Source organism: Hesperophylax consimilis, chromosome 30 (assembly GCF_061612785.1).
Source record: "Hesperophylax consimilis isolate HC1 chromosome 30, BYU_Hcon_1.0, whole genome shotgun sequence".
NCBI lineage: Eukaryota > Metazoa > Arthropoda > Insecta > Trichoptera > Limnephilidae > Hesperophylax > Hesperophylax consimilis.
Window position 1 is genome coordinate 18,117,152 of NC_142865.1, and position 15,741 is coordinate 18,132,892.

At 36.3% G+C, this 15,741-nt stretch overlaps 2 protein-coding genes across 4 annotated transcripts in view; one reads left to right on the forward strand and one right to left on the reverse strand.

The window, feature by feature from the left end:
* LOC149409715 (uncharacterized) overlaps positions 1 to 886 on the reverse strand; it is a 251,361-nt gene extending 250,475 nt beyond the window's left edge. For all 3 annotated transcript variants that reach the window (XM_089649563.1, XM_089649564.1, XM_089649562.1), the window contains exon 1: positions 667 to 886. The gene's annotated coding sequence lies outside the window, so the exon portion shown is untranslated. The remainder of the gene's footprint in view (positions 1 to 666) is intronic.
* A 339-nt stretch (positions 887 to 1,225) lies between these two features.
* On the forward strand, positions 1,226 to 6,470 carry LOC149409717 (uncharacterized). The gene is made up of 4 exons (XM_089649561.1): positions 1,226 to 1,475; positions 1,715 to 1,809; positions 3,263 to 3,411; positions 5,002 to 6,470. The coding sequence occupies exons 1-4, from the start codon at positions 1,297 to 1,299 to the stop codon at positions 5,290 to 5,292; spliced, it is 714 nt and encodes a 237-aa protein (XP_089505687.1). The 5' UTR covers positions 1,226 to 1,296; the 3' UTR covers positions 5,293 to 6,470.
* Positions 6,471 to 15,741: the final 9,271 nt, after the last annotated feature.

Consider the following 15,741-nt stretch of genomic DNA (forward strand, 5'->3'; position numbering starts at 1 on the left):
TAGAAACTCTATTACAATAAAATAATTGTGTTTTTGCTATGCGATAGGTACGCACAGGGGACTATGGCATCCCCATTTTATAAGGGGAGGTTAGGAAGGTGAAAGAATTAAGGGATGAGTCAGTGGATAGTAAAAATAAGATTTGAAAGTAGCTGGATATTTTAAAATAGCTAAATACTGTGGCTAATTAAATGCCATTTTCAGCAAGAGCCACCATTCAGATATTTGAAATTATGGCTTATGGCACGATATGATTATCCAGAAACTTCCGAACCTTCCTCGTCTCATCTCCTTTCAGTTAGCACTCCTTCCAGCCTCACACCATAATGTGGATGCAATTGGGACCCAAATTTAAAGAAAAAAAACCGTGTAATTATAAATTGCGTGAGAAATCTGTTCTCATAAACTACCCGTAACAAACAAAATCAGAAATGACAAAAGTAGAGGTTAGAACGGAGCTCTCAATGGCAAGAAAACTTCAAAAATAAATTTGTTTTCTAACTAAAACTACAATACCCGAACAACGCCCAGACAGAAAAAAAAACAACTGAATTCACAAATACCGTTTGGGATTACTCGCCACAAAAAAGTAAACTACAAGATTCAGACGCCGATGTCAAGTAATAATAAAAATATCCATCACAAAAAAACGTAAACACAACTCACAAAAACTTTTGAACTGTTTCCAAACTTATCATATCACTTTCGATTTCTTACATTGTCCAACTCTTGAAACTTTGGCGACACTGAGAGCATTATTTCTCGGCGGTTTTAATGCGATATAGTGAGGCGCTGCACGCTTTAGTCAACTTCAGAAGTAATAAAGTTTTATATTATTTTGTTTTATCATTCCGGGAGGGAAAATGCGCGTGACCACTCGAGCAGATGTTGGACAAACTTCTAAACCATAGAAAGAAATGTGTAAAATAGATGAGGGAAAAGCATTTCAAGTAGTAGGAGTTATTTTTTCATAGATGGCAGTAATGTATTTTCGCAGAATTTTTATTATTGGACATGGATTGTAGCTATAGCTCTTATCGTATATTAAAGATCACATCAGCCAAGCTCACTTTCGTGGTACTATAAACTAATCAGAATTATATTTTTAGCGCATTTGTACAGAGCCGTAGCTACAGCTATGTTATATGTTGCTATAAATAAATAATTAAACTTTTCCTCCAATATGGCAATACTTTAGTTTATAAATCTGACGTTTTACAACAGCAAGTTTGGTGGCCGCTACTATTTTTGTTTACATTCTCGAAACACGGCTTAAAAATTGATTACCAACACGAAATGATTCGAATAAAGATGGAAAAGCGAAGTAAAAGGGAGAGAGCAGAGAATTGGACAGAAGAAGAACGCAATTTACTCAAGAATCTGGTTAATGAACGCTTTGACATAATTGAAAATAAAAATACCGACACGACCACAAATATGCAAAAATTGGAAGCTTGGAAGGAAATATGGGAAAGGTTAGTTGAAATTATGAAGGATAAATCATATTTATTCTGTTTTTCACACCATTTTTTGGTTTATAATTGCATTTATGGTAGTTTTTAATTTGATTTGTGTTAAGCTAACCTGGAACATTAACTGTCATCTTGGATTTTCATTGTGCATAATTGAATTATTTTAAATTATGTAGTTTTAGTGAAAATTTTCAATGGTCTATGTGTGTTGGTGTTGAATAGTTATTTATTTTCTGTTTCAGGTTTATTTTACTGAACCAAAGGCCTCGGACGGTACAGAAACTTAGAGAACAATGGAAAAGAATGAAGCTTCAATCAAAGCTTATTAAAAAGAAAGGTGTTCAACTTAAAAAAATTATATTACTTCATATTTATACTATACATTTGTAAAGACTGAATGCTGTAGAAATGAGATCCCTGAGGCGTATGTGTGGTAAAACCATGTATGATTCTGTGAGAAATATGGACATCCGCAAAGAATGCAAGGCTGATGTAAGCGTAATGAGTAAGATTAAGAAAGAGACGCTTAGATGGTTTGGGCATGTAGAGTGAAGAAAGGAGAATATATCGCGCAAATGTGAACAGTAGCAGAAGTCGGGGACGCCCGAGGAAGACATGGCACGATCAAGTGAATCTGATACTTGAGTCGGGCCATGTTAAGAGTCAGAATAATAGGAGAGTATGTATGAGATGATGTATGAATGTGAATGAGGCAAGGAGTGTGTACCAAGACCGAGTTGTTTGGCGGTTCGTCCTTTTTGCATACCCCTAAGGGAAACGACGTGATGGTTAGTTAGTTAGTTACATTTGTATATACTATACATTTGTTTTTACTATTTTTTTTAAATTTAAATCGAACATTCCTGGGTTACGAATAACCTGACAATATTTTAAATCTCCAACTACCACTGTTATATAATAATAATGTCTTAGTAGAGGTAAAGTCACAAGGAGGAAATCCAACAATGGTTTTATTTTGGCTATATAATACAGGTTTTTCCAATAAGAGGTGTTATTTTGAATAGCTTGCTATTTCGGTAGATGTTACTTTTGAAGCTGTCATTTTTTGACATTTGACAAGTAGAAACTACGCCATTAATAAAAATGGAACGATACACGCTTCAACAACGCTTTGAAATTATTAAAATTCACTTGAGTGAATCAAATGCAAATCATCTTGAGTGATGAGGCCCATTTCCACCTCAGTGGCTTCGTCAACAAGCAAAATTGTCGCATCTGGGGCTCGAAAAACCCAAGAGTTATAGTTGAAAAGCCTCTCTATCTTCAACGTGTGACTGTTTAGTGCGGTTTATGGTCCGGCGGAGTCATCGGACCTTAATTTTTCGAAAATGAGGCTGGAGCAACAGTTACGGTGAACGGATTGCGCTATCGAGAGATGATTAATGATTTTTTATGGCCGGAATTGGATGGTATTGATCTTGACAACGTTTTCTTTCAACAAGACGGCGCTACGTGCCACACAAGCAATGAAACCATTGATCTTTTACGAATGAATAACAAAATAACACCTCTTATTGGAAAACCCTGTACTTATGTACAAACTGAAATAAATGTAAGCTGTCGATTTCCCGAAAAATGAATAATACAAAATTGAGGCATTTTAATTACAATTATTAATAAAATTTTGCAGAAAACTCTCGTTACTGCATAGGAATCAACAAGGATTTCTGCTGGCATGATGCCAACCTAATCAGTACTAACGGAAGCGTTCCTGATCAGCTGCCATTAATACATGTTTATTACCGATATTTTTATACTAATATTTTCAGGTGTCCTGGTAAAAGAGGACCTCATGGAGCAGTCCATGGAGCACCACCCACACTCGCTGCATGAGCTGGGAGACCTTGGTAACCTCAACGAGAACGGGGGCTCCACCATTGGACAGGCCGAGTATAAATATGCCAGAGATAATATCATGGTGAGAAGACGACAGTAAAACTACCATTTTTTAATCATCACCATATTCAGTTGCTTAAGATGTTCATTAGAGTACTCTCCCACTAATCAACCATACCAAAAACTGGGCAAGTGTCCAATTAGTGAAATCGATGGATCATAGTGCATAACATGCATAATATGCTAAAAATTAAAACACTTATTTCGTAAAAACAGTTTTATTGTGAAATTTGTTTATATGTCATGTTTCCGCTTGTGATAAAACTCAATTTTTTAAACTTATTCAAACAAAAAAGTGGCAGAACGAAACGAACTGAAACACATTTGATAATTGCTAGAATTTTTTATTGTTTTTTTAATTTTTTTTATTTTACACTATAAATATAAGGCAAAAAAGTCCCGATAAACTACTTTTTAGCAGTTTGTCTAACGGGTTCTTTACATTATAAATCTTATTATAGTTAGTTTACAGTTACATTTTTACAATTATATAATACAAAAAATTAAAAATTTTACAGAAATATATCAAAAGAAAATTATGAAAACCTAAATAACAATTTTGAAAGTCTTTATTTATTTATTTATATATATACACCTAAAAAGCCTTTTACATAAAAGTGATACATGATGCAGTGTACATAGGAGAATATCTGTATTATACAGGAGATACTGACTAATAGAATTTAGAATAATATATCATTGTAAGCTAATACAAATTAATTGTTTCAGTGCGCCAAGTCTTCAGTAAATTCACCAATTGTTTGTTTTGGGCACAGTTTTTAATTTCAGCAGGTAACATATTAAAACAACTGGGAATCATATAGTTTAACGTTCTTTGTTCATTTTTATCTGTATGCTTAGGTACAATAAGTCCTTCATTAAAGTTAAAACGAGTATTATGATTGTGTTCTAGCCTGTTTATATAATATAAAGGGTTATTTATGTGCTGAAATATAATTTTGTACCACAGAATTGTTCTCACTGAAAGAATTGTAAGACTCTGATAGAAGTATGGAATATTATGCCTTTCTTTGTATAAGTTTTTTTCAGCTAATAATAATTTAACCAATGAATTTTGCACGGATTGAACATGGTCGATATTAGTTTTACACGAAAATCCCCAAGCTGTTATTCCATACCTTATAACAGATTCAGCTGTGTGCAGATTGGAACAAAAAAATGTAGTTTATACAATCTGCTTACAATTGATCTTAGTCGTGCACAAACTTTGTTTATTTGTATATCCCACTTGAAAAAGCAATAAATATTGACACCTAAATAAACATATTCTTTAACTAGTTCCATATTTTCACATGTACACATTGCAGGAATACCATAGTGTAAGCAATCTGAGGTATGGGTCTTTATTTCTGGTGTAATACATACTTTAACATTAGGGGATCTTATGTGTAATCTTAATTTAAGGTACACAGTGGACTACTGATTTTGAGATACGAATACCGGCAAATTATGAAGCTTGATTTTGTGCATTCAACTAGTAAAAATAATGGCAGATTTTAGCAGTTGTCGGATAATTATAATCGAGTGGCGGGTTACTGAAAGAGTACTGTATTTCTTATTGTTATAATCACCATCTTGCATTTCATTCCAGAATCCACCGAAAACAAGAAACCTCACAACGAGAATGTACCAGAACAAAGGCGGAGTTGAATACAAACGCTCACTACTAGAATTGAACCGAGTTGTCAAGGAGCAACTCACCAACTGCGCAATGGAAGAACACCGACTGAGAATGCAACAGTTGAAAGAGGAACACGAGGTTAGAATAGAAACAGCGAGAGAAATGCACAATTTACAGTCGGAAAATGAGAGATTGAAAGGGGAACTGATTAGGTTAGAAATTGAAATAAAGAGAAAGCAACTGAATGAATATGTTATGTAGCCAGTGATGTGTAGATATGTGTTTTGTGTCGGGAAGACAAACAACATTCCCAGGTTACGAATAACCTGACTATGTTTGAATTCCTCCTACTATGTACTATTATTATTATTGTAGGAAAATGTTGCTTACGCAACCATCGAGAACTTGGCCCTTCTTACGCAAGTATCCTTATTGGAAAACAGGCACATTTCACTGATATTTTGTAAACTAGTGGGTGACGCCAGTCTCTAGCGACCAGCCTGTCCAAGTCGTTACCACTCATGTTTTCGAGACTTTATACATGGCGGAGCAATTAATAAATATGAAAGTCTAGCAAAAATGATAGTCACGTTGCACTTGTTTCAGACATTTTGTATCACTGCCTGTGTTTTGGGTAGATAAATAATATTTGGATGGTTTGTATAGCGCCGTTTTTGTGCAAAATCACTTCAAGGGCGCTAGAAAGAAAATAGTCAACAAAAAATGACAACAGTTGTTGCCTTCGGTCCTTCTTCCACAGGGATATGCCAGAATCTGATAATCATGTTGTGTACCATCATCGCAAACAACTCTTTGCGTACAGTTACGTCCATACACGTCGCTACTGAAATCACTCGAGGCCCTCGTTGCCACCAATCATTGTTGGATCAAACTCACAACCAAACTGTTTCTGTACGCGTCATTTTTATATTCTATTATTCTTTGTTGACTGTTTTATTCCTAGTATTGATCTATACATTGTTACAAAATGTCTGACACAAGCAGAGATGTGCTTTATTTCAAATAAATCCATTTCAAATGGAAATGCAAAATGGGTATTTTCCATTTTGCATTTTAAATGCTTTTCTAAAAACCATTTTGCATTTTAAATAATTTTCTCAATGCATTTTCCATTTTAAATGCTTTTTTACAACATTCTTCCTACTATCTCCACTCATCTTTTTTTCATAAGCCCCAAATATCAGTCGGTCCTCAACCTCGCTATGAGAGATAATTTACATTTGTCAAGTTGCTCCCTGGTAGGAGCCCTGGCAATTGAGTGATACCATTATAAAAAATACTGATTCAAATACTGAACATGGGGCCATGACGCTGTAATATTAAATGTTAGATAGCAGTCTCTATGTTTTTACGTTGGCAACATTAGTCCCGCGCAAATTTTTTGTGGTTTCATAATCTGTAGTCGTGGTGTTTTTGGATTTACCATCATTTAATATGTTTGTTCTACATTGATGTCCATTATTAAATGACAAAATTGTTTAAAAATTCTATAATTATTTTGATTTTTTGACCTGAGAAACCATTTTGCATTTTCAATGCATTTTGCATTTTGAATTTGAAATGCTTTTCTAAAAACCATTTTGCATTTTGCATTTTCAAATGGAAAAGTTTTGACCCATTTCCATTTTACATTTCAAATGGTTTTGGATACCCATGAGAGACAAGTGACGCCATGTTTAAAATCTCGACGATATGAGTGACCTGCTCACGGGAGACTGGTGTAGCCGACAAGCTTACAAAATGTCAGTAACGTGCACTTGTGTACGAACGGAAGAAGGGCCTTAGCTGACAGAGTATTGAACCCAAGACACCTGGTAGGAATGACACATTTGTCCACTCGGCAACTAAGCTTCTGAATCGAGAATGTCTGTATTTTAATTTGTGATATTTTTTTAATCCGTCATTCCATCATGTACATTATCTATTTTTTAAGTCTAGAATATAAATACATAATATATTTTTAAAGTAATCTAGATTTTGATATAATGTTTTGTACAACATTTTGAGTATCGAAAATGTAAATAATATTGCTTTTGTAATAATATTATTTTTTATAAAGTGAATCCGTCTATCCATACTGTACAAAATAAAAATTTAAACAATGTCAAGAAAATGAGGGATACAGTTAGCCACTCGAGCCAAATTTGGGTAGTATCTCTAATGTCCTTGAGCGATAGCTATCCAAATTTGGGTAGCAGCGCTAATTACTTTGAGCGATAGCTACCCTTTTTTTTTTTTTTTTTATAGTGAATACCTCACAAGAGTCCCAACTACTGCTCCCGTCTGGAGCCAGTGAGACTATGGCATCCCCAATTGGGGGATGTTGTGAGGCTGAAGGTAAGTGGGGAAGGGAAAGAGGAAGGTGGGGAAGTACCTGGCTATTCAGATCTAGTCACTAAACACGGCTAAAGCCATTTGGAGCAACGTTTCAATTCTGAATGGTGGTCTTACACCAGGGCGATACTGGTAGTATCTTCCACCCTAATTTGGGTAGCACAGCTAATGATCCTGAGTGATAGCTATCCAAATTTGGGTAGCACCGCTAATGACCCTGAGTGATAGCTACCCAAATTTGGATAGCACCACTAATGTCTTTGAACGATAGCTACCCAAATTTAAGTAACACCACTAATGTTTTTGAACGATAGATACCCAAATTTGGGTAGCACCCCTAATGATCCTGAGTGATAGCTACCCGAATTTGGGTAGCACCGCTAATGACCCTGATTGATAGCTACCCAAATTTGGGTAGCACCACTAATGACTTTGAACGATAGCTACCCAAATTTGGGTAGCACCGCTATTGTGTTTGAACGATTGCTACCCAAATTTGGGTAGCACCACTAATGTCTTTGAATGATAGCTACCCAAATTTGAGTAGCAACGTAGGTAATTTTTACGAATTTATTGTTAACTATCCGCAATCAGCTAATATATTTAGTCCCTAGCTTAATTAAGCTTCTATGGACTACCAAAACATGTCACTAATGTTCCTCCCATGAAATATTCCAGATAATTTTTTGTGCCATGTCTTTTCTGAAAATTGAATTTTATTATGTTAAAAATACAATTTTTTTAATGTCTCTTACTATAGACATTTCCAGAAGACCATAGACAACATACAGAAAAAGTAATATTCAATATTTCCCCGAATAAGTATAAATTTTCGGATGGTTGGGGCATGTAGAGAGAATAAACGAACAAAGGAATGTAAGGAAAATATATAACGCGGATGTGAATGGTAGAAGACGCCCGAGGAAAATCAAGTAAGTACTTGAGTCGGGCCATGTAAAGAGTATGTATGAATGTGAATGTGCCAAGACCAGTTGTTTGGCGGTCCGTCCTCTCTGCCTACCCCTGCGGGGAAACAGCGTGATAGTTAGTTAGACACCTCACAAGATCGCCCCTGTCTTTACAGTGTAAAGGTAGGGGAACTATATCGCCACCTAGTTGGGCAGCGTTATGAGGCGGGTTAAGGTAAGGGATTTATTAATGTGGGTCTTGAAGAGGCCCGGATTACATGAAGGAGGAAAAACAGATGCTCGTTCCATATAAGAGCCGACTTTTTTTTTTAAACCTAGAATTATAGGTAGATTCGTTGGCTTTATTACAGTAAGCGGTTTATATTTTTCTGTATTAATATTCGCAGTTATAATTTTTGGAAAAAGCGCCGACATATCCAAAACGGAATGCGAAAAAAATTCTAATGGAGTAATTAAAATTTCCAAGTTTTATTTTGAAATACTTAAATCAATTGTTTAAAATTTAAAAGAAAATTGTGATCAGCAATTCATTGTTATGCTAATTTTATTTATTATTTATAAAGAATCTTGAAAAAGAAGAGTAATAGTGCGTGTTGAGATTACCACTATTCAGATCTAGTCATTAGAATATAAGACTGTGTATAAATAAAATTCAATAAAGATGACAACAACTTGAGCAATAATGTTTGTTTTATTTCATAAGTGGACATTATAATATAATGATATGTATTTTAATATCCAGTCCAACGATGGCTAACCATATTTAGGTCTCATTACTCTAGACCAGTGTTTCCCAGCCTTCTTTATGCCATGCCCCACCATAATGTTTTCAAAAGTCAGATGCCCCACCGGCATCGTTTTTAATCAAACAGCAGGTAAATTTTCAAATCATATTGTAATATGTTTGTAAACATATGAACCCCTAATGAAATTAAATAAAACCTATTCTAATACATATATTATAACTGAAATTCAATTCACTTACGCTTGCTACAAATAAATTTGATGTCCGGATCTAACTTAGTTAATTTCAGTCTTAGGTCCCCTCTATTAGCCATATCCAATCGATTTCGTTGTTCAATGAGTAAATCGCTTATGGCGCTAAAACCACATTCCACCAAATAAGTTGAGGGAAAGGTTAATAATAATTTTGTGGCATGCAAAGTAATATTAGGATATTTTGTGTTAGTTTCTTCGCAAATCCTTAGTGTAAGTTTCTTCTTTAAGCCTTAGGCTGGCCGCATACATACGTTTTTCGTATTCGATTTCCGAATTCGTTTTCCGTATTCGGACATCCGAATGCACGGAATCAGTAGAAAATACATTAACTGCCGCACACGTTCGTTTTAGTTCCGAACGGAACAAATTCCTTACGCACGTTCCGAATGCCAGCCGGCGCGTTCGGAGAAAACGAATGGAAAAAACCTAATGACGTCATGTGGAACGCAGCTATTGCATACAGTTTGTTTGTGCCGACGCAAACGTACGGAAATTTCCATTCGTAATTCAGTGTTGCCAACGGATCTTGACCTAATATCGCCGTTTCTCATACATAAGGTAGCGTAAAGTAGCCGAATTTGCTGTTAGGTGGGACATGTATAAAATTGATGTTTTTACGTGAAAATAAAAAAATTTCGTGGGGGGGGTGGCTAGAGAATTTCAAAAAAATAAAATTTGTCCCCAGAAAATAAAAAAAATTCATGGGGAGGGTGGCTAGAGAATTTCAAGAAAATATAAAATTTGTCCCCAGAAAAATAAATTTCATGGGGGGGGGGGTGGCTAGAGAATTTCGGGACATGTTTAAAATTGATGTTTTTGAAGTAGCTTAATTGGCGACCAGTCGCCTTTTAGATTTTTTCGGCGCCGATTCTCGCTCTGAGTAGCCTAAATGGCGATATATCGCCCTTGTTGGCAACACTGGTTCTGACGTTTATACATTCCGAATGAAGAAAAACGAACGTTTGCGCTAGTCTCACGGAATTCCGAATACGGAAAACGAATTCGTAAATCGAATACGGAAAACGTATGTATGCGGCCAGCCTTAATGTCACATTCGTACTCACATTGAGCAAAAACCGTTCTCATGTTATTACTGTAATTATTCATGTTCACGCAAGCCAAATTTAATAGCATACTTTTTCACTCATACGAGGACTAAGGATAAACTATTCTCATTTTCTTACTATCATTATTCATTTTCACAGAACTCACAGATATTACAATACATTCTCACTCATTCTAAGGAAAATTTATTCTTATTTTCTTACTGTGATTATTCATGGTCAAGCATTATAAGACACAATCACACTCATATTAAGGAAAAACCGTCTCTTTTCTCGTGTTCTTTCTATAACTATCTATATTCGCAGAAATATGCATAATGGAAAACATTTGTACTCATACTAAGGAAAAACCATTCTCATGTTCTTTTGGGGATCATATGAGAGGCATGAAATGAAAGTCGGTCGTGAAGGTCACAGTGTTTATTTGATGAGTCAGGTGGCCGTAATGAGAGTTGACGTAGGACAGATGTAGTATTCTCCGGATGCAGGCTGTGATGGCTGGTCAAGCGCAGGTCAGTGAGTCGACGCCGGGCGCTGGTGACCGGACTCGTTGACTGTCAGGCACTGGCGATCTTGGGAATCAGTACTCCAGTGCTGATGGGAAGGCCGAAGGTGCGGTGGACCTTGTAGGCGGTTGAGCGGGAGCTGCGTAGACCAGTGAGGATGCTGCATGTCCTCGTGGTGGTCATGGTGCATGGATAAAGCGCTGGTCAGATGCGCTGGAATCAGGGCGCTATGGTCCGGTGGTAGCGCTGGCCAGGGAAGGCGGCCGGGGCCAAGGCGCTATGATGATATCCCGATGGAGGAGTCCATGAGCAAAGCCGGGAATATTGTACTTCGCGCAATTAAGGTGCGCGGATTATCACTCGCGAGACTTGCAAACTGTTGACGGGAGGTTGATAACTGACTGACTGCTCGCTGCGTCGGGCTTATTTATACTGTACAGCCGACGGCAACAGTAGGTAGGTAAATTCGCAAATAAATCGGAGACACTCGCTCAATCTGGGCCTTTCGGGAACTTTCGGCGGCGCTGCAATTACGCATAGACGATAGGCTAGAACCTTCTACCGAGTTGGCGTGATGTGCCAGACTTGCTCGCAACGTATTGTCGTAGGTAGGTCGCGTTGTTTACGATAAGTCTTCGGTAGTAATTTGCAAGTACCTAAGTAGGTCGAGCTGTTTATTTTATTCATGAGACAATTCTGGATTGTTCTCTCAACGCCACATTCTTACTGTAACTATTCATGTTCACAAAAGACAAATTTAAAGACTCACATTCCCATTCACACTAAGAATAAACCATTTTCATGTTCTTACTGCGATAATTCATGCTCACAGAAGTCACGTTTAATGAGACACAATAGCACTCATACTAAAGAAAAACCGTTCTTACTGTAATTATTCCTGTTTATGGAAGTCAAATTTAATGAAACACATTATCACTCATATTTAGTATAAACTATTCTCATTTTCTTAGTGTAACTATTCATGTTCGCAAAAATCAAGCTTGAGAAGACACATTCGCACTCATAGTTAGCAAAATCCATTCTCATGTTCTTAGTGTAACTATTCATGTTCACAAAAGTCAATCTTGAGAAGACACATTCGCACTCATACTAAGCAAAATCCATTCTCATGTTCTTACTGTGATCATTCATGTTCACGGATATCCAGCTTCATGTTACAAATTCGAACTCATGCTTAGGAAAAATCATGTATCATGTTGTATTATATGATCATGATCTTATTGTAATTATTTATTTTATTTTAGGAAAATTAACATTTACATACTTGGTTGGTTTATACATGTGCAATTTACTTAACTGAGAAACCAATTATAGATTTTCTCATTATACTTATACATTAGGTATAAAACAATTAAGCAGGAAATAAATATAGCTACATCCTGCACAGTTTCTGTGTTTTTAGATAATTATTGAAATTGTAACGGGTTTCATTATATTTTAAGTACGATTTGGCGTGTATTTCAATTTTGTACACCTCAGGCATTTTTTGTATGATCGATGAGTATTCCCCTTTATATGTGAAATGCCTACGTGTCTCATCTCTGAAGCATGGTGCCCCAACTCAGAGGCGTTATACCTCACTGTGGGAAACACTGCTCTAGACCTTGAATGATGGCCATCCATATTTAGGTCTCATCACTCTAGAACCCACTTTTTAGTTCGCGTCGTTCTAGGCCATAACGATGGCTATCCATATTTACGTTTTATCACTCTAGAACTTGAAGGATGGTTACCCATATCTAGGCCTTGAACGATGGCTATCCAGATTTAGGTCTTATCACTCTAGAACCCACATATAGGTCTCGTCGTTCTAGGCCATAACGATGGCTATCTATATTTACGTTTCATCACTCTAGAACTTGAAGGATGGTTACCCATATTTAGGTCTCGTCATTCTAGGCCTTAACGATGGTTATCCATATTTACGTCTCATCACTCTAGAACTTGAAGGATGGTTACCCATATTTAGATCTCATCATTCTAGGCCTTGAACGATGGCTATCCATATTTAGGTCTAATCGCTCTAGAACTTGAAGGATGGCCACCCATATTTAGGTCTCGTCGTTCTTGGCCTTGACGATGGCATTTGTAAAGAATTCAAGGCTGATTGATGTAAGCCTAATGACGAAGATTAAGAAAGTGGCGCTTAGATGGTTTGGACACGTGGAGCAGATGAATGCAGTAGAAAATAATAGAAGAAGTCAAGGATGCTAGACGAAGACGTGGCACGATCAAGTGAACTATTTACGATGTATGAATGTGGATGAAGCAAAAGAGTGTGTGCCAGTCTATCTTCTCTGCCTACCCCTGCAGAGAAATGACGTAATGGTTCGCTAGTTAGTTAGTTATATCCGTTGGAAGTCTATGTATTAATAACATTAATTTAAAATATAAATAATAACATTTTATATAAATAATAACATTAAATGTTTTTATTACAAACAATATTTCTTCTCTGGAAGAAAACTTCACAAGTGACAAAATCACTTATTAACCGTAAAACCACGATAATTCTTAGAAGTGTGTTCTATACCGTTTTGGATGAAAATTGTTGTCACCAATTTACAAAAGACCTTTCGACTCCCAGGCCCCAGAGAGATAAATGAAATTGATTATGTTCTCCAGAAATAATTACTGTGTTTGATAATGTTTGAACCATCAGAAGTAAGGGATAATTGACCTTACTTCGGTCACATAAACACGCCCACAACATATTTCTATTGATGGATCTCTTTAACTTCGTCCACACAGTGCCGTTTGGGGCAGTTTGGAACAAACGAATAACAAATTAATGGCTGAAGTCCCTGGCATTGCCCTGGTTTTACGCATTGTTTTCGAAATCAGACATGGACAGTAATTTATTTTCCTCTTAGCCTGTCATCCCACGGATTGGTAAGCAATCGACATAAACCGAATGCTGTAAGACCCTGCGCAGAAAATTTAGTTCGCTATAGTAAGGTCTGCAGCGCAGTTCAGTGTGGAACTTTTCTGGAGTTTAGCCGGTAGGAGCCGGCAAGAGTATTCAGGAAATAAAAATACACTTTTGTTAAGGCCAACATGAAGACAATACCATACTTGATAAAGTGACATTGTGATTTTTGTGGTAGCCCAGGTATGTTTTGTGGTAACCCAGTAGAAGTAATATCTAAAGGCAAAATGAATGTATAAGGTTGACACTGCAATTGCAGTGCTTATCCAAAGGCAAAATGAATGTACAAGGTTGACACTGCAATTGCAGTGCTTATCCAAAGGCAAAATGAATGTACAAGGTTGACACTGCAATTGCAGTGCTTCGTGACGTGCATGGGCACAATTCTTCAACACTGCAATTGCAGGGCTCCAACTCCTAAGGGTTAATTTATTTATTTGTAAGAAACAAACAGCTTTTACATAATATACAAGTTAACTGAAGTCAAACCACAGAAGTTTCTAATGCTAAAGTTCATTGGAAAAGAAGTTTTAATATCTTAAAATTAATTTTGTGTTAAAGGAAGGGGAGATCCTACCACTCGGGTTCTTATAAGGGCTGCAAAACCAGGAACTCGTTCCTCCAATAGCATGTAAATACAGCGGTGTAAAGGTCAAAGCATTGAAGAACGTAGGAGGTAGAACCTTAAAATGTTGGCAACCCCTATCTTAGTGTATGGAATTTTAAAAAATTTCATCTTTGAGAAAAAAATTTAATTTTTGATTTGTATCTTTTTTCTTCTGAACCAGGGAATATGTATAGGTATCTAATATTTATATATCATCAATTGGCATTTAAAATAATTAATTTTGATCAGTAACACAGTTCACACACAAGCATGAATCAGAGTTTTATAACTTAGCAACAGGCGAAACTAATTAATTGTTACGAAACAAAACAGTAAATTACTATTTCAGCCATTTACCGTTTATTTTAAATCAGTACTTATATTATTTGTAATAAAATTAATACACAAACAATATCTAACCATGAACTTCTTATTTTTGATCGCAAGCTGTAAGTAAAATAATTTACATGTATCAGTCCAATTTAACGTAGTTTCACTTCAGGTACACCCAATATGCTGGCCTCGACTTGCGATTTCTAGTCGCGGTGAACAAAAAAATTGCTGTCGCAGAAAATCTACAAGGTGCACAGGCTGGATGGATGGAAAGGATGAACAGGATGTCATTGAAACTACTTGCAAGAATCGGGCAGAGAATCGTCGTTGAAGAAAAATATACCGTTAAATGATTTTTTTTTTGTTTTTTCATTTATATAATGTCAAGCCTCAAAGTGTTTGCTTTATTTGATAAAAAATATACCTACTTGAAAAGTGGGCTGTAAGCCAGATAAGGTTGGGAATCTCTGGTGTAAAAGAAAAAGATAAAAAGTAGGTACACTTTTTAGACATTAAAGTTTTAAAAAATGAGTGAAAATGCCAGATGGTACCACACTAATATAATAAGAAATGCACAAAGGATAACGAGTTCTATTTCATAAGTTCTTCAAATATCTTGCGATTTTTTGTTGAAGGATGAGACGCTGTATACATGTGGTCTCGTTGAGCAAAGGTAGTTGTATATTTCGGTACCAAATACTATTTTATACTAGTGACATCTCTTGGATAAGTCTATAAACTTTATGAACTACTAGCACTAGAGCTATCTATGATACAAATCTCGAACTAACACACATATAGTTTGAATGATTGACACACATTCTGTGCAGTATCCCTGATGGCCGGTGCGGTCTGTGGCTTCGAGTGCGGAAAGTGGTGCAAGGATCCAAAGGCTAAGGAACCCTTGTGTGCCGAATCCTCCTATCCAAACAAAGCCAGGATTGGCTTCCCTAACCCATGTGTCCTA

Coding starts and splice junctions, on each gene's coding strand:
- LOC149409717 (XM_089649561.1), top strand. CDS start 1,297: ATGATTCGAATAAAGATGGAAAAGCGAAGTAAAAGGGAGAGAGCAGAG. Junction 1,810..3,262: donor AAAGCTTATTAAAAAGAAAG/GTGTTCAACTTA, acceptor TAATATTTTCAG/GTGTCCTGGTAAAAGAGGAC. Junction 3,412..5,001: donor ATGCCAGAGATAATATCATG/GTGAGAAGACGA, acceptor ATTTCATTCCAG/AATCCACCGAAAACAAGAAA.